The sequence below is a fragment of the Lolium rigidum genome, chromosome 4 (genome assembly GCF_022539505.1).
Source record: "Lolium rigidum isolate FL_2022 chromosome 4, APGP_CSIRO_Lrig_0.1, whole genome shotgun sequence".
NCBI lineage: Eukaryota > Viridiplantae > Streptophyta > Magnoliopsida > Poales > Poaceae > Lolium > Lolium rigidum.
This window is the reverse complement of record NC_061511.1, coordinates 209,467,750-209,485,974: the sequence shown is the minus strand read 5'-3', so window position 1 is coordinate 209,485,974 and position 18,225 is coordinate 209,467,750. Positions and strand designations below refer to the sequence as shown.

The 18,225-nt window shown below is 44.4% G+C and overlaps 2 protein-coding genes across 2 annotated transcripts in view; one reads left to right on the top strand and one right to left on the bottom strand.

Annotated features, from left to right (window-relative positions):
* The first annotated feature begins 8,362 nt into the window (after positions 1-8,362).
* LOC124648150 (probable E3 ubiquitin ligase SUD1) lies at positions 8,363-13,279 on the top strand. Its single transcript, XM_047187957.1, has 10 exons — positions 8,363-8,584; positions 8,856-9,272; positions 9,843-10,104; positions 10,251-10,358; positions 10,601-10,643; positions 10,731-10,964; positions 11,832-11,989; positions 12,086-12,219; positions 12,300-12,446; positions 13,055-13,279. The coding sequence occupies exons 1-10, from the start codon at positions 8,363-8,365 to the stop codon at positions 13,277-13,279; spliced, it is 1,950 nt and encodes a 649-aa protein (XP_047043913.1).
* A 1,524-nt stretch (positions 13,280-14,803) lies between these two features.
* The window catches only part of LOC124648149 (ornithine decarboxylase-like), a 4,443-nt gene continuing 1,021 nt past the window's right edge, over positions 14,804-18,225 (bottom strand). The window contains exon 2 of the mRNA XM_047187956.1: positions 14,804-16,033. Within this exon, the coding sequence (XP_047043912.1) occupies positions 14,804-16,033 (1,230 nt within the window). The remainder of the gene's footprint in view (positions 16,034-18,225) is intronic.

Sequence of the window (18,225 nt, the reverse complement as noted above, 5' to 3'; positions counted from 1 at the left end):
TTGCGTGATGAGCTAAGGTGTAATTATGGATGGATCCAGGGGCCGTGTGAGGGCACAACAGGGACGACGTATTTCGAACCTTTAAATTGTTCACCTGCCTTCGTTTCTGTCGTTTGAAAGACGTGAAAATGATCGTTTTTGTTCGCGTGTCTGTTTGCGTCTGGGTGTCTACAGTGACCTGATGCATTTGCGCGTCGGCATAAATTGGGATGTTTCAAAACAACAAAATAAACAGTTTCAATAAAGTCATAGTTATTACATCCAAATTTTTAAAAGTCTACATGAAAATAAGATGGTATTCTTCTAGGTATTGTCTTCATGACCAGCCAATGTCCACTAATGCTCAATCAGATCAGTCTGTAGGCATTTGCACACGACCTCATCAGTGATTTCTACATTCATATGCATATAGTCCTTCCAGGATAATAATGCCACAGGGATTGACGCAACCAGCTCACCTTAGAAATCCCGGTGGTGCTTGGGTAGGAGCTGCGGATCAATGGCCGCGCACAATAGCTTAGAACACAGGAGCAAGAAACATATCGGCGCAATTGACTGAACAGGTTGTGGGCGGCGAGGCCGGGCGGCGAAACCGGCAAAGTTTGGCCCCCAAGCAGGCGACCTGTGCGCGCTAGAGCCTACCCCGACTGAGATCATGTTCTCCGGTGCGGCGAGGACTGAGCGCACGACGTGTACTGCGGTGCGGCGATGGGTGGGGTTGGGGTGGTGTCGTCGCACTAGGGCAGCAAAGAAGGGGGAAAAGAAGCAAATCCAAGCGGTCGATTCGTTGTCCCTGACGTGCGGGACCGGGTAAAAAAAGAAGGATGCTTGGCGTGACCGTGCAGTCCGCAGAGACGCAAACCTGACGCGCGTCGTCGCGGACGGTCCGGTCACTTTGCGTCGCTCCGCTGAAGCAGAATCCAGACGCAAACGATCACATCGCTCCGTTGGAGATGACCTGATCGGGCAGGAATATCTGACAAGTGAAGTACATCCGAACAATATTTAACTAACGCTAATATGGCTATGTCTTGACTTTTGATATATTTTACTTCTGTATTAAAAACAAGTAATATGGATCAGGGAAAAGAATGGTAATGGAGTGGGTTTGGATGGATATATCAAAACCATATCCGTGCCCAAATCCATCAGCCTCATTCTGTCCCACCCACGAAACTATCCATGGGCATGGTTGTCGTTCCAAATCCAAATCCACCGGATATCCATGTGTTTACGCACTATGTACATGAACATAACATATTAGAGCATAACAACACCATTTTATTAGCATTCGACAATATTTCCGTACCATTTCAATAATAATTATGTGTGTAATGAATAGGACGAGCAGGAAGGTACATGTGAGAGGAAGCTCACTGCCCCGGTGAGTCTCCTACGTGGAGAGGTGGAAGGGAGGGCCGCCGACCAAGCCCTCCCTCGCAGTGTGTCATGGAGTCGCCCTCCCTCGCAGTGTGTCATGGAGTCAGAGGGAGATGCCATGAAATAAGTGGTAATCGGGAGTTACGTGACTTAGCGGGGAGACTCACCGTTGGATATCCGCCCCATCATACCCGTGCCCGTTGAGGAAGTCATCAATTTATAAACAACTTATTCAAAAGAAAGAAAATAAGGGAGCTTCTTAGATTTTTTTTAGAACTCTACCCTACTTTTTTTTGCGAATGAGAACTCTACCCTACTTAAAACATAATGTTTACTAAAACGCCATTAGGTGGACTTTGAAACCGAATGTGCCGGCCTAGATTAGAGTAAATAGAGCCTCTAGCTAAGCTATGAGCTGATGGACCGTTTTCATGAGTAAACTCTGAAGACACAAACCCATTATCGTCCCATGTATTTCTCGCACGAGCTGGTTATATGATCGAGTACTCTCCTCCATGGATCCTTCAGAACACAATCGCTAGAGCATCTCTAAATAGTTGCCGGCAGAGGCTTTGGTACTGCATCTTCTATTTGGGGTGTTGTTTCCACACCGGTACCTCCAAACCGGCTGCCCCGATAGATACTTTGAATTAAAATCCCAAATAAAAGCATAGAAATTGGCGGCCATAGGGAGGCGGGAGAGAGGTGGCGCTCATTAACGCTGGCACGGAGAGTTCGGCGCGATGAGACGGTTCGCTGCGCGTCCGCGGGAACTCGCACCGCCGATGCACGCCAATAACTTCCGTCGCGAGGTAGGCGACAATTAGGTTAAAATTGAATCTGCCGCTGCCGCATCGGCCCCGCCACTCCCAGCTAGCGTCGACTTTTGGTATGTGTGGCTGACAGGCGGTTCCCACGCCCAAAATTTTCTGCCTCGTGAGGCGCCGGCGCGCCTGATTCGCGCCCTTTGCCCAGGGGCCGGCACGGGTTGCCGGCGCTTCTATTGGGCTCAAAAAAGCGTCAGCGCTATTTGGGGCGCACCAGTGTAAGCCCATTTTCGCCGCCAACCCCAAAACGCTATCGGAGCCGCTATGAGACGCGCGGGTGGAGATGCTCTTAGAAATTATAAATTGGATGGAGCAAAAATAAATCCCGGGCCTACAATATAAAATATCATTCTTCTGTAAAAAAAAAAGTCAAATACCATACTCGCAATGCAGTTTATGCAACACACAATGTGTTCCGACTCCTAGACAACCAAACTGGCGACCGATAGGGAAATTAGGATTTGGAGCGAGCAGCCAATATGTTTTCACAATGTGTTTTCCCGTTGCCTTGGTGGGCCAGCAGGATTAATACTTTGGAGAAGAGAAAGTGAGCTGCTAGTTTGGGATGAAAGAAACCACAAATATTTTCAATCTTTTCAGCTACCAGCGTTACCCTGTACATTATATCTATGTAATGGATTTTTTCTCGCAAAAATAATGGGTGTACATGTCAACACTCATGTACCTATGTAGTTTTGTCTCTGGTGTCGCTCGCCAACCCTCTCTGCATGCCTTAATCACTTTTCGGTCTCTCGCTCCTTGAAAGATCATTGAGGAGGGCCCAAGAAAGAACCTTGCCCCATTGCACTCTATTTCAGCCACTATCGCGACATCTCTATTCTTCGAGAGCGTCGCGTCAACATTAAACTTAGCTACCTAGCCGGTGGCAGAAACCAACGGGGTACTCCGCCACGTATGTTAGATGCTCTAATGTGATTTTTGTTCCTCATTTGATTTACTTGACTGTAGCTACCTATGTCTATATCTTAAACAAAAAAAAGTTATGTACATCTGCAATGATGTTTTTTACATCCCTTCTTATAAAACTACTTAGTGGTAATTTGTTGACACACCTTTCCGCCCATAATTTCTAGACCGTATGTTACGAGGCAGGTGCTATCATGTGTTTTTCTATTCTTTTTTTTTCTCATTTGATTTACCGGTTGTAGCTACCTATGTCTACATTAAAAATTGTTATGTACATCTATAACGGTGTTTTTTACCTCACGTCTTTTAAAACTACTTGGCGGTTATTTGTTGACACACATTTATGCTCATAATTTGTAGACCACATATTTTTAGCTCTTTTTTTTAAAAAAATAGTTGATCTTAATCTTCCGGTACAACTTTCCGCTCGTAATCTTTGATGCAACTCTATTCGATACACATTTCGGGCCGTAGCTTCCTGACGGTAGTTAACCTACTTCCACTACAGGAAATTCGGTCTATTGCAACAATAATTATTGCAACGGCCAGTTTTCGTTGCAATAGAATGCAATATTGCCAGGAAACCCCCATTCGTGGTAATAGCCTCCACATATTGCCACAATTTAGTTTTTTCGCGGTAGTCACATTCTTTGTTGCAAAGAGGGCGTGTATTGCAACAAAACATAGCGGCATTGTAATATGGTGGTCCTATTACGACAATTACACTTCGTTGCATAAACTTGCCACCTTGTTGCAATAGAGCCTAGCTAATGCAACAAAAGCATAAAATTGTGGTAATATTTGAAAAGATATTGCAACATTTCCCCATGTTGGGCTAAGTATTCACATTGTTGCAAAAAAAATAACTTGTATTGCAACAAAGTACTAATTTGTCGTAATACTAGTGTTTTGCCTCAAACCCATTTCGTTGCAATAGTTATTTGCATATTGCAACAAGTTACATATCCATGGTAATATATATAAGATATTGCAACAATCATGGATTTTTCAATCTTTATTAAAAAGATGCAATAGGTATCATTATCGCTGATTAATTCATTTTCCTTTTTATTATACGGATTTTTTTTTGCAAAAAGTAGGTTTCAAAGCTCGCACCTCGCATGTGCAGGCAAGCTCCTCTAACCAACGGGCCAAGGCTTGCTTGTTGTGAAGAGTACAGACAAAACTCTTTTGTAGTAAGTTTACACGCCTTTTGCAACTATCATGATTTTTCCATTGTGACAAAACTTAATTGCCAAGGCTTTCATGATTTTTGCATTATGATAAAACTTTCAGAGGCAACAAGCCCTGTTGGATTTTTCCAGTTAGTTCATTAGGCGAGGTAATTTTTCGGTTATAGCATACATTACTTCCCATGTCTATGCCTCCATTGAGAGTATTGGGATTGAGACGTATATGCAGTACCTGAAGAAATTGGTCCCTAATTTTGCACACGGTAACACCACTACGGCGCAGCACTAATCGCTCTTCGATGCACGCCAAATCAAATTCGATGAGTAGAACGCGAGGAATAACGAAATCTGTCCCCGCATCGATGAAATTGCTTGCATTCTTGCCAAATGTGTTAATACTAGTACTAACTAGAGACCATCAAGACTCAGACCTGACAATTGAATTTGAGCGCCCCTTTTTGGTTCTCATGTTTAATCTCTAATACATGCAATATTTATCATGGATATGCAGTTGTCATTTCACTTGTGGCACTTAATTCTCCGTTGAAATATACATGACACTATCCAGCTGAACTGTCCTCTTATTTTGTAAATCATATGTTATCTTGAAGAATTTCCTTTTATTTGATTTGAAACTGCTATCTTTTTCTTGTCTGAAACCTAACATTATTCAGATTCAGAATTCTTAACCAAGTTAATGCAAGACAAAAGTTGCCGTTGTTGACGAGAGAAGTGCTACAACAATAAATTAGATATACTTGATAGTTTCTTATGAATAATATTCTCACACATTCCTTCAACATAACCACAGTATGCTCTCGAAATGCAAATCTTATAAAGAACTAAAATGGTTGTTGCTTTGCATAAAGAATACTTCGTGGAGTTGATATGCAAGTTGTCTAGCTTATGCTATTTAAGTTTAGTTTCTATTTGTGCTCCAACCTGTCAAGTAACAAGCCAATGTTTAGAGTTACCGTATACCTTTGTTATATCTGAATAACATCAACATGATTCTGCATAGAACCTATAGAATTAGATAGATATTTATTTCTATTAAGATATATGCTTTTGTAATACATGGTTAAAATTAAAGTGATACCAGATTCCTTATGATTATATCCCAGTGGACTTGCTTTTTGAATCAGTTATGAATCGGAAGATGCATAAGCTTACTAAAAGTAATTTTTTTCTTCATTTTTTTGATTGCGGGACCCAAAGAATTAGCTGGGCAGGGTTGAAGCACACGTAAAAATGCACATACTTTAGAGAGTTGAACTACCATGGTGGCAATTAATGGACTCAACTCTCTTGGATTGCTACCTCCATTTACTTGAGTTGCGTTTGATGGATACTTGATATGCGAATTATGATTTGTATGAACCTACATATTATATGTATGGATTTGAATTTTGTAATTCAATGGCTATATTTTTTTATGGTTGCGATAAGATAAGTTATTGCACAAGTCACTTTCCGTTGCCTTAGGTTATCACCCTGAAAAATACAGTGTTGCGTCAAATCCTAGTCGCCATGACTACCTGCTTTGTTGCACTAAGATGTAGCAACAAAGAACTTTTTGTTGTTGCAATAAATTGCTACCATATTTTTACTCGCATGTTGTGATAACTATTTGGCGCCACGGAATAAAACTTTGTTGAAATAGAGTATCGCCACAAAAACTTCAAATTGTGGCGGTAGCTTCTTGCTACAAACATTTTGGATGCTGCAATTAGTATGTAACACCACAATAGTGAATTTTGTTGAAATAGAGTATCCCCACAAAAAGTTCAGATTGTCGCAGTAACTTCTTGCTACAAGCATTTCCCGTGTTGCGATAAGTATTTGGCGCAACGAAACTGGATTTTGTTGAAATAGAGTATCGCCACGAAATGTTAAAATTGTCGCAACACCTTCCCGCCATAATTTTTTTACCGTTGCCATACCTATTTATCGCGACGAGTGGAATGATTGTCGCCATAAGTTAATACCACGAGCGTAGCGATCCGTAGCAAATGGCTAATGCTACAAACCAATAGATGTTGCCATAGGTTATCGCCACGGCTCGCTATTGCCACGAAAGAGAGTGCACCACGAAACGTAGATCGTTGGCATAGGTTATTGCCACAAATATCTATCGCCACAAAGTGGCAAACGCCATGACATGGTAGCATGTTGCGACAAGCTATCTCCACAAACCAAATTGTGGAGACAAGTGAGTACCTTGCCGAGAAAACATGTGGCAACTTCCACATGGTTGTTGCAATAGATCGCTTTGTTGCCACAATCCCGTTTTCATTGCAATAGCCTATTACCATACATGTAATTGCAACGCTTGCCAACAAACGTTATTTCGTGGCAATAGTTGCATATTGCCACAAAACGACATCTATCGCGACAATTTTTTTTGTTGCAATAGACCCGATTCCTTGTAGTGTTCTACGGTGATATTTTTCCAGCTCTTTTAATTACTCAATGGTCATTTCCGACAAAACTTTGTAGGTGTAAATTTCAAGCGGTAGTTACCCTACGACAATTCTTCGAGATTACGTAATTTTATGGTCGTAATTTATGGTTATTTATCAACCATAAAAAATTTCTTAGACAGTAATTCTCTGACACAACTTTCCAACTATAGTTTTTCTAGGTGGTTTCCATACTCTCACTCTTCAACAATGCATAATTCTTTGTCAACATGTAAATTTCTCATCTTACTACACGCATTAGAAAATACACATCAACCATAATATATCGTGCAACCATTGTATGCATATATACTACGTACCAGCTGTGAATATATATTGCTCATAGTGCTTCACCACACGGGCACTGGAGAGCCATCATTTTCTACCAATTAGCGGCCGCCCTATCACCTTTTGCTGAAAAATATTATATGTTTTTTGCATTTCTCTCTTTTTATTCTCTGACGGTAACTTCTAGAGGTATCTTTCCGCATATAATTTTCTACCGGTAGTTACCCCACGATACCTTCTCGATGATGAGAAATTCTCCAATAATACTTCTTCAACCATTTTTTCGTTTCTCTCATTTTGCTCTTCCATAGTAACTTTTCGAGGTAACTTCATGGCTGGCTGTAATGTCCCACCAGTAGTTACCCCAAGGTACCTCCTCTATAATGAGTAATTCTCTAACAACAAATTTTTTTCCTTTTTCTATTATTTGATACATTTTCCCGTTGTAGTAACTTCGAAGGTGTTTTGTCGTTGACCTCAACAATGATTATTTGATATTAATCCTTCATCGGTGTGCCGGTGGTTATTCGACGTGAATCATTAGTCCCAAATAGTAATTTCCCTGCAATAATTATTTAACACCGGTTTTTCGACAACATGTAATTCTTCAGTGGTGGTATTTTCTTACCGATAATTTTCAAAGGTGCACATGGACTTCATCGGTAGGGCAACAATCTTTACCAATAATTTGCCGATGGTAACTCTCCATCTGTAGTTGCCTCCTTCTATAGTACCTTCATGGTTCTACTATGGTAAGTGCGAGAAATAAAATACTCCACTATTTGTCGCCTCTTCTATTAAAAAATGATATTAATACCTTTTGTTCTCACGATCGCCTTATGAGAATACCACAACTATTTTGACACAAAAAACTACATTATTCATCGCCTCTTCTATTCAAAAAACAAAGGTTACTAATTTTTCTTAATCTCCTCATGATAACCCACGCCGTGCCACGCCGTGCCAATGCTTCCTAGTGTTTACGCTGATTGGTTAGTTGTACGTGCTAACCAGTATGCGACACTTTCTGATATAGGCTGTTCTGGAAATTATTAACTTATGAATCATACTAGTAGATGAACACCATTTGCACAATTAGAAATAATTGAATTGAAATTTGGAAGGAAAAGGATCTGTCAGTTTGATCAGCCATTGGATCTCCATCCAACGGCCAGCATAAACCCTCACCGCCCTACCCAAAATCCAACCACTCGGGAAGCTGTCTCGGTAGTCCGGTACAGACAGCAGACCGAGAGAAGCTTCCAGAAGGAAGGAAGGAAGGGTAATGGCCGCCGCCGCCGCATCCCCGGAGACGGCGCTCCCACCGACGGCCGGTCCCGAATACGAGGAAGACGACGATGGAGAAGAGGAGTGCCGCATCTGCCGACTCCCCGCAGAGGCGGACCGCCCCTTGCGCCGCCCCTGCGCGTGCCGCGGCAGCATCAAATTCGTCCACGACGACTGCCAGCTCCGGTGGCTCGCCGCGCGGCACCAGAACCAGTGCGAGGTATCGTATCCTGCGTCCTCCGCCGCCTAGGGTCTCTCCCGCGTCCTCCGCCGCCTAGGGTTCCCCCCTCTCCCAATTGACCCCCTCATGCTGCTGCTGTGGTCGCGCAGCGATGTGTTCGCTTAAATTCATCTTCTTTAGACTTAATTTCGACCCCATTTAGACAGTATGTGATGTTTCGTTGCTATGATTCCTTACTGAAATTGTCACCTTCTGCACTGTAAGTATGTATGCTCTCATCTCTTTATTGCTGTGGATGCGCTGATTTCAGGTGTGCAATGGCGTCATCTCCACCCGCCCTCTCTATGCTGCAGACGCCCCTGCGAGGTTGTCCCTCTCCGAGCTCATGGTCAGCTTGCCCAGCAAGCTCCTGGGCCTGCTGGTCCCCCTCTTATTCGCTGTCTACGTCGTCTGCGATTCCTTCATCCACCTCGCCACCCTCTGGACATGGCGCATCGCGTTTGCCAGGACCTTCCTTGAAGCGTTCCGCCTGCTCTCCTTCCGCGTCCGTCCCTCCTCTGTCTTTGCATCGATTGCGCTCTGGGTTGTGTTTCTGCACAGCCTCGTGCCATTTGCTGTAGCTCCATTTGCGCGTTGGGTTGCACGCCTGGAGACTCGGCGTCAGGGGTTTGGCGGACTTGATGGCTTGCAAGCCCTCGCGCTAACTGCTGTTGAAGCTTCCTTGACTGTAAGTTTCCTTTCAACAATTGTCCTTCTTTATGTCGTAGTAAAGCACCGATTAATAAAGTTCTGTTCATTGGAGCATTTAGCACATATTTACATGGTTTTCCTGATCGTTGAATATGTTCACGCTATTGGCTGCAAAACTTAAATGATGGTCACATGGAAGAAACCAACATGAGTTCAATAAAATAAGATGCTCCTTACTTCTTTCCTTACTGCAGTTTTGCCTGCTGCTCATCAGTCCAGATAGATACATTTGTGGGAGGACTACTCCCAAATATGGGTATTAGATTTTCTTTTCTGGTTACTATTTCAGTCGATCCATCAAAACTGTGTAGGCTTGTTCTATTGGTGTTTTAGTAGCTGCGCTAATGTAGTATTTTTATTACCTTTTAGGTCAAAGTTTTTAAAGTGTATATGTGACAAAAGCTACCCTGAGTTTTATATACAGGGTTGTAGGCTTGCAGCTTAGTTGCATCCTTTGGAGCAATAATTGCCTCACGTTTCTTCTGCTTTGCTTTTTTTTTTTTTTTACTTATTTTCAAAAAATCTAACAGTATACTTTTCTAATCAGGTGGTAATAGGTGACATGGTCCTTGCTTGTATTCTCGGTTTTCTCCCATTCTCACTGGGAAGGATAATCCTATGGTGGAGCTCGTATTTTAATTTAAGCAATGTGGAGGGAGTTGAGTTCTACACTTCAACAATTTCTACCCTTCTAATCGGATATGGATTTATCTTTACTGTTGGTGCTTGTTTTGCTGGTCTACATACTCTTCATCATTACTTGAAGGGCGAGCAACTTGGGATCGCACTTTTCATTAGAAGGCTGAGTGGTATGTTCTTCAGAGGGATTGTATATCTAATCACTGTTGCCAATATTGGTTTTAATCTCCTAAACTTAATGATACTACGGCCGCTGTTCTTTGGTTGGTTGCTTGATATCTGCACTTCAAAAATGTTTGGTGCAACATTGTCTCAGAGGTTCAAATTGCTGACTGCTTCATCTTTATCTTCTACTGCCCTTCATTGGCTTCTTGGACACATCTTCTTGAATCTGCGTCCCAGATTGAGCAGATTTCTTCACAAGGTTTTTGTCATCTTATATCTGTTGTCTCATCATGTGCATAGTGTATGCAGTATGTAATTCAGGGGTATAACAAATGTTGTATTTTTCTTGTGAGTAGGTACTGAGGCTAGGAGTTACCATTTCCTTTTCCTCTGTCCACCATAATGTTTACGAACCCTTTTACACGTTTTACTTGAAGAAGCTTCTTTGTCTTCTGGTTGACACTATCTTTGTTGCTCTGGTCGTTTTTGTTCCTATTGAAGTTGCTGACCGATTGTCGCCAGAGGTGTTCCCACTAGATATCACGTAAGTATTCAATTTTTTGTTATTCATCTGGTGTACCTGCGTGACTTAGCAATTCAGTACATTTATTTCAGTGTTTGTCTATTGTAGCTACTTCGATCGCCCTGGCAAGGGCACATCAGTTTGGCAAGGGCCGCAAAAGTATGCAGTGTCACTTTCTGCTATTCTTCATATCAGGTTTCTCATTAGCAATACAATGGTATACCTGGAGTGGCTAGTGGAGAGGGTAATTGGGTATTGGTTTGTCACTTCTGGAAAGGCTCTTGGGAGTAATGATGCACCAAAAGACCAGAATGGTAGCAGTGATGAAGCTAATGATAAAAGGTAATACCCATAGTTTTGTTCTTAGCCTGACTGCATCCACGTCCATTTTATTATCGATATTTCTTTTACTTCCATATTGTTTCGTTGTTCAATGTTTATTTGCGTACTTCGCATTCTGGTGGATAAGCAGTAGTTTTGGCATGTCCTTTCTTTGCTACTGTACCCTTTCTGTGTACAGTGCCTCTCGCTAAAATATGCGTCTTTCGCAGGGAAATGTCATATACTTTTATTAAGCTCAGTTCCAATTTATTAAGCTCAGTTCCAATTTATTAAGCAACGAGACCAATAGCATTCAGACATTTTGGGGCTATGATAGTCCACACATTTTCAATTGTCTTAGTAATTTAGACCATAGGGGAAACTTGCAATCGGGTTCATGTATGCTATATGTCCCAGAACTAAATGATTGGGTAGTTTGGTTCCTCAAACTATTATATGCTAACCAATTGAGATCCTCAGATGTAAATACCCCCTCCATCCTATGAAACTTGTCTGATATTTCTCAAAATTTGGATGTATCTAGATGGTATTTAGTGTCTAGATACATCCAAATTTAGACAAATCTCACACAACTTTCATGAGGCGGAGGGAGTAAGTCCCATTGTCTGATACGGCTTTATATGGGCACTGGCTCATATAAAAAGGGCTTTTTTTTTGAAGAAACAAAGGATACCTGCCGTTGTTACATCCTTGGTAGGAAAAATTCTCAAAAGAAGCCATGCATTTTTCTGCTTATCATATTCTCTGTTTGGGATATACTGGTCTGTTCATTTATTATTTGACCAATCGATTAGTTGACTTTTTTTCGCAAGATGTGTTTGTCATACAACTTTGGGGTGATGCTTACCTTCTTGCACACTTTATCAGGACATTTGTTGTAGTTAGGACAATGCTTCGTGTGGTCCTAGCATGGTTGACTGCTGTGATATTCAATACTGCTATGATTTTCTGTCCGATCTCAGTTTGGCGTGCACTGTTGTTTGCCATCCCTCAGCTGCCAGTAGCAGACGAATTGAAGTCCAATGGTAATGACTGTTCACAGATGATCGGTGTACTTCCTTTGCAACAAATGGAAATACTTTATCTTGTTTGGGCTTACGTTTGCAAATCTTTTCTCTTAGATCTATTTGCTATTGCGGTTGGCTTCTTCATCATATCAACTATTGTTGCCACCTTTAGAGATATATTTGCCTGCATGACTTTTAGGGGACCATGGCTGGTAGATTTGAAGAGGCATCTGCTTGTATTCCTATGGGTGAGGAATTTAATTGAGGTGGCTTCATTTCATTTTCTATTTATGACACAGCTCAGTAACTGAAAGTTGTCTGCTTCCAGATGGTCGTTGCGCCCTACATGATGGGTTTGCTGGTTGATTTATCTCTGATATCACCCTTCATTGGGCCCGATGACGATTTTCCAGTTCTGGACTTTTTCTGCACTTGGTCTCTGGGGTGGCAAGTGAAGAATTTATGGATGAACATGGTGAGTCGTAACATCTCTTCTCGCTCTCCTGAGCCCTATACTTGTTGTACTATCCTACATGGGTATTGAGGAGACATTTGTTAGTCATAATGAACTATTAGAACACTAACTAATCTTGAACACTGCACCCATCCTTGTAAACCTGACTCCGCCACTGCTTGCTTACTACTACCTCCATCCCAAAGCTTAAGGCTTATTTTTTTTGAAAAGTCAAACCAAGTAAAGTTTGACCAAATTTTTAGAAAAATCTATCAACAAGTATGCTATTTGGTAGATATCATATATGAAAATATATTTCATTATCTATCTAATGATATTGATTTTGTATTTTGCATGTTAATGATTTTTGGTAAAAACTTTGTCAAACTTGACATAGTTTGACTTTCTAAAAATAATATAAGCCTTAAGCTTTGGGATGGAGGTAGTACATTAACCATCTGAAGCACTCGCTACTATCATTGTTCACCTCCGTAATAAGTTGTAGTCGGGACTGGTTTGGCAATTTGTACACTTTTAGGGTAGGAAGCAGCTAATTCTCAAATTATTCGAGTTAGGTTATAGCTGGATGAAAATAGAAAATATTTAACCTCATTTTATTATTATTGAAGGCCCATTTCACGGCTGCCGCACCTTTCCTGGCCTATTTCATCGATGAAAGGTGGGACGGGAAACTTACCCAGGCAAGGGTTGATTGGTCTTCAGGGGCGATATCACTGTCATGGTTCTTTCAAGATATATACATCCCTGTTGCCACGAAGCTACTCGCTGCTCTGGGCCTCCTTACTTGCTTGCCAAGGGGCTCTTCCCAAGACTGGGCTGCTCTGCCGCCGTGAACTCGACGGTCTACCGTTTCGCGTGGTTGAGCAGCCTTGGTTTTTATGTCATCTGCTATCTTGGCAAGGTGTTGTGCATCAAGCTCCATGACTCTATCAGGGATGACCACTATATCATCGGCGAGAGGTTGCAAGACATCGCTGACTGTAGCTGAAAACTCCCTCATGAGCACTCGTTTTTGTAGTAGTTATTTCATTTTGGGCAGGAACCGGATGATGAGCGGTATTAACAGTTACTGAGTCTGAGTAGCTTGCAAACGTGAAGGGATATATAGGTCACGTTACTGACATGAATGATGGGAATGAGGTGATCCCAGACAGAAATTTCTGGCAGAACCTGTAAATATCTGTGCGTTTTTTCGTGGGAAAGTTTCAGATGAGTGGTTGCACCCGCTGAGTCTGAACCGATCGTGGGAATGTTGAATTCACATTTCTGAATTTCAAATTCATAACTTGTTACTAGTTGACATGTGTCTGATCTGAGTACTAGTAATGAACGCTTTGGGAAGACAGCTACTTTTGTCTGATCTTAGCTAAGCTTGCGTGCTTTTTTTTCATACCAAATTTTAAAGTAGTAGCTTAGGTAAAAAATGATAAGTTTTAGATGAACAGTCTAAAGGAAATTTTCCCCTCGCGAAATTTTTGTAGCTTAGTGATCAGGTAGTTTAGGTTTCACAGTACCCAGGTTCTGAAAATGCGTGTTATTAGTCATCCTCTCAAGTTAAGACTTTGAGTAATCCACGAATTGTAATAATTTATATTCCCTCTGATTTAAATTAATTGACTCAACTTCATCTAGATACACATGTATCTACGCATTCATGTGTAGCAGGTCCACGAGTAAGGGTATCTCGGGGCCCGACGCGTTTGGGACATAAAAACGTGTGTTTTAGTCCGTTTGTATTGTTAAAATTGGCTAATGGGTCAATGTGTCTATTTGTGTTCCGGGCAGCCCAAATGGCCCGATGCAATAAAATTTCTGCCACCATCAATGACCTAATGGTGATTACCGTCATGTCGAGTCCCCCCGCTGGCGATTAGTGATTCCCGCGCACAACCGCCCATTATTACGTGAGCCTTTCACGCCCTTTGGCGAGGTTAGAAATGGGCGGTGGAGCCCGACGACAAGGGTCACTGAAACCCTAGCTCAAGCCCTATCTCAAAACCCTAGCAACCACATTTTGGTTGAAAATCATTCAGATATTTGTTTCACACTTTCTTTTGATGTTTCTATTTTATTTATGTATGGGCCACGAGCTAGGGTCCTTATGCTATGTCTTACTAGTATATAAATGGTTTGTTACCATCTCAAAATCAGAAGAATCTAATTGTGTATTATTGATAAACAATAAAACTCTCATATTTAGGTATATATTTATTTTAATTTGTTTCTTATTATCACTGCATTACAAATCGCGTGTCTTCAGGGATGGTTACATCTCGTAGGTGTTTCACATGGTAGGCCAGAGTTTCTTTGGCTTGGGCGTGTTGAATGCATGGACAATGCGCGAGCGAGGCTGGCTGCTAGGTGGAGTAGGCCAAGAATGTATTAATGTCGGACGCCGCCGAGAAGCCGTTGAAGTTGGAGGAGCACGCGGTGGTATAGGCGCCCATGTCATCGAACAGGAGCCAGGCCCCCACGCTCATCTCCGGCAGCTGGTAGCCAGTCACCACCGTGTCGAGGGAGTCGCACGTGGGCCCGAACACCGTGGACGCGTAGGTTTCCTCGCCGGGCACGCTGGCGGCGAGCGGCCTCGGGCGCGGGACGTAGCCATCCGTGACGACGGTGTTGAGGGAGCCGTAGATCCCGTCGTCGATCCAGTACTCCCTCGCCTCGCCGCGGACACGCTTCCCGATGACTCGCGCCGCGAGCGTGAAGGGCGTCTCGGCGAAGTACCTGCCCGGCTCGCCGACCAGCTGAAGGCGCGGGAGCAGGTCGCCGAAGTGCCGCGCCAGGGCGGCGCGGATGACCGCGGCCGCATCGTCGAAGAGAGTGTCCGTGGACGCGAAGCCGCCGCCGATGTCGAGCAGGCGCATGGGCGGCATGCCGAGCGCTCCGGCCGCGTCGAAGGCGGCGCGCGCGGCCTGGATGGCCGCCTCGTACACGTCGGTGCGTGGCCCGCCGTAGCCGACGTGGAAGGACACGCCGGCGAGGTTTAGCCCCGCGCGCTGCGCGGCGCGCAGGAGCGGGACCACCTCGTCGGCGCGTGCGCCGTACTTGATGCCGAGGTCCACCTTGGCCTCGCGGTTGTCGGGGCCCTTGACGCGGAGGAGGAGGTCGCAGCCCGGGTGGCACTGCTTCAGCTTGGCCACCTCGAACTCGGAGTCGTAGGTGGTGAGGTTGACGCCGACCTGCGCCGCGTACCGGACGTGCGCCTCGGGCTTGCAGGGGTTGGCGTAGACGATGCTGGTGCCGGGGTCGGCGCCGAGCGCGAGGACGGCCTCCATCTCCCTGCGGCTGGCGCAGTCGAAGCCGGCGCCGAGGGCGGCTAGCGCGCCGAGCAGGCCAGGGTCGGTGTTGCACTTGACGGCGTAGAAGGGGCGCACGCCGGGGAGCGCGCGCTGCCAGCGGCTGTGCAGCTCGACCACCCTGCCGAGGTCCAGGACGAAGAAGGCGCTCCCCACGCCGCCGTCGACGATGGAGCGCATGAGTGCGTCCTTCTCCTCCAGCTTGAACGGGAGAACCGTCCTGTCCTTTACACCCGGAGCCACCAGAAGAGACTGCTGCATCATCGGGCTGCTTCCGCTCACTCTCTGCGTGCGGTTCACTTCAGTCGCGATTATCTAGCTAGGCGGGCTAGCTAGTGTAGAAATTTAGGGTTAAGCTTATTATGCCTCCTCGCAGAACGCGTGCGTGTTGATATATATAGAGTAAATTACTACGTACAAAGATTGGTACGGTAGTGATTCTGGGAGATATTCTTTCGCATCTAAGCTAGCTACACAGTACAGTACTACACAATAATACAAGGAAGGATCAGAAAATCTGCAATCGACAATTCGACATCACAACCACGCCCTCTCAATCACAATTTATCAATATTGTGTCTAAAGGCTCTTCAAACTGTCTGTTTGAAAATGGTAACTTAATCAGCTATATACCCAGTGTTGTCAATAAAGTTTAAATCCATGTTAATTCAGCCGAGGGATTTTTGCTGAACTTCAGTGTTTGATCTAGACATAATTGCCTGCTTACATGCACCCCAGCAAATAGTAGGACGCATCCTAGAAGCACTTAAATTCTCAGTCATGTAGATCTTTTATCATCTAGACAACCTATTTAATTTGCATTAAAAAAAGACCAACTAAAGTAGACTCTGATTTCACAAGGCGAATATAGTATGTTTAGGATATCCAGAATTCTTTTTACTAATAATGTGTGGTAGGTGCCTGTAAAAACTGGTAAATTTTTTATTAACAAAAAAATATCACTACAAAAAATATCATTAACTACCACGGCTAAAAATCGTCAGCATAGGTGTATTTTTCGTGGCTAAAGGCATCTCCAACGTCTAGGCGCAAACAATCAAAAATATTCGTTTACGTTCGGTAGGTCAGAAATTGGGTAGTATCCGAGCTCAGCAGCCCTACGCAAACCGACCTTGTGTCCCCTCCAACGTATCCTGATGCAGCGTGCGTTCATCTCCTCCAAACTCGGGCCCGCCTGGCAGTGGGTGGGTGACTTGAATCGCTTCGTCTCGCATCGCTTCCGTTTTGCGCTGCCCCATCGCCTCCCTTCTGCCAGTGATTGGTAGCTACTGCGCCATCAATGGACACGTTTCACCTTCAAGAGCAGTGCCAGGACTGGCGTGCGCCGGCCGGGCCGGCCGGGCTTTCGCGCCGCCATCAATGGCACACGCCTCCAAACCAGTGCAACATTCATAAAGGCCACCTCCCGTCTCTTTTAAAGGCATTGGCTTTGCCCTGCCATTGCCACCATCTAGCCTAGCTCTCCTCCACCCTGGATGCCTTTTCTACTTCGCATAGAGAAAATAGGAGGCGCAACCTCATCCATGGGAAAGGGATAGCCATGGCGGAAACTAAAGAACAACCATGAGGCCCGGTCATCAGCGGCAAAGAAGAAGAAGACGCGCATTCGCATCTCCATCACTGTTGATGTGGCTCGGGATCTATACTGGGAGCGCACACCATGCGGCCCTAGGTGGAACTATGTCCACCTCCCCACTGGATGGCGCCTCAGCCACCGAAGGGTCCTGATACGTCTCCGACGTATCGATAATTTCTTATGTTCCATGCCACATTATTGATGACATCTACATGTTTTATACATACTTTATGTCATATTTATGCGTTTTCCGGAACTAACCTATTGACGAGATGCCGAAGGAGCCGATTCTTTGTTTTCTGCTGTTTTGGTTTCGAAATCCTAGTAAGGAAATATTCACGGAATCGGACGAAATCAACGCCCGGCATCTTAGGATCACGCGAAGCTTCCGGAACACCGAGAGAGGCCGAGGGGGGCCACGGAGCCCGCGGACATTACCTGCGCGCGGCCAAGGGGGGGCCCACGCCCCCCTGTTGTGTTGTCGCCTCGTCGACCCTCCGACTCCGCCTCTTCGCCTATAAAAAGGTCCCTGACCTAAAACTTCGGACGGAAAAGCCACGGTACGAGAAACCTTCCAGAGCCGCCGCCATCGCGAAGCCAAGATCTGGGGGACAGGAGTCTCTGTTCCGGCACGCCGCCGGGACGGGGAAGTGCCCCGGAAGGCTTCTCCATCGACATCACCGCCATCTTCATCAACGTTGCTGTCTCCCATGAGGAGGGAGTAGTTCTCCATCGAGGCTAAGGGCTGTACCGGTAGCTATGTGGTTAATCTCTCTCCTATGTACTTCAATACAATAATCTCATGAGCTGCCTTACATGATTAAGATTCTGCGGCGACCCAGCATACCACTGCATATTGTAGTATACAAGTCGTTGATAT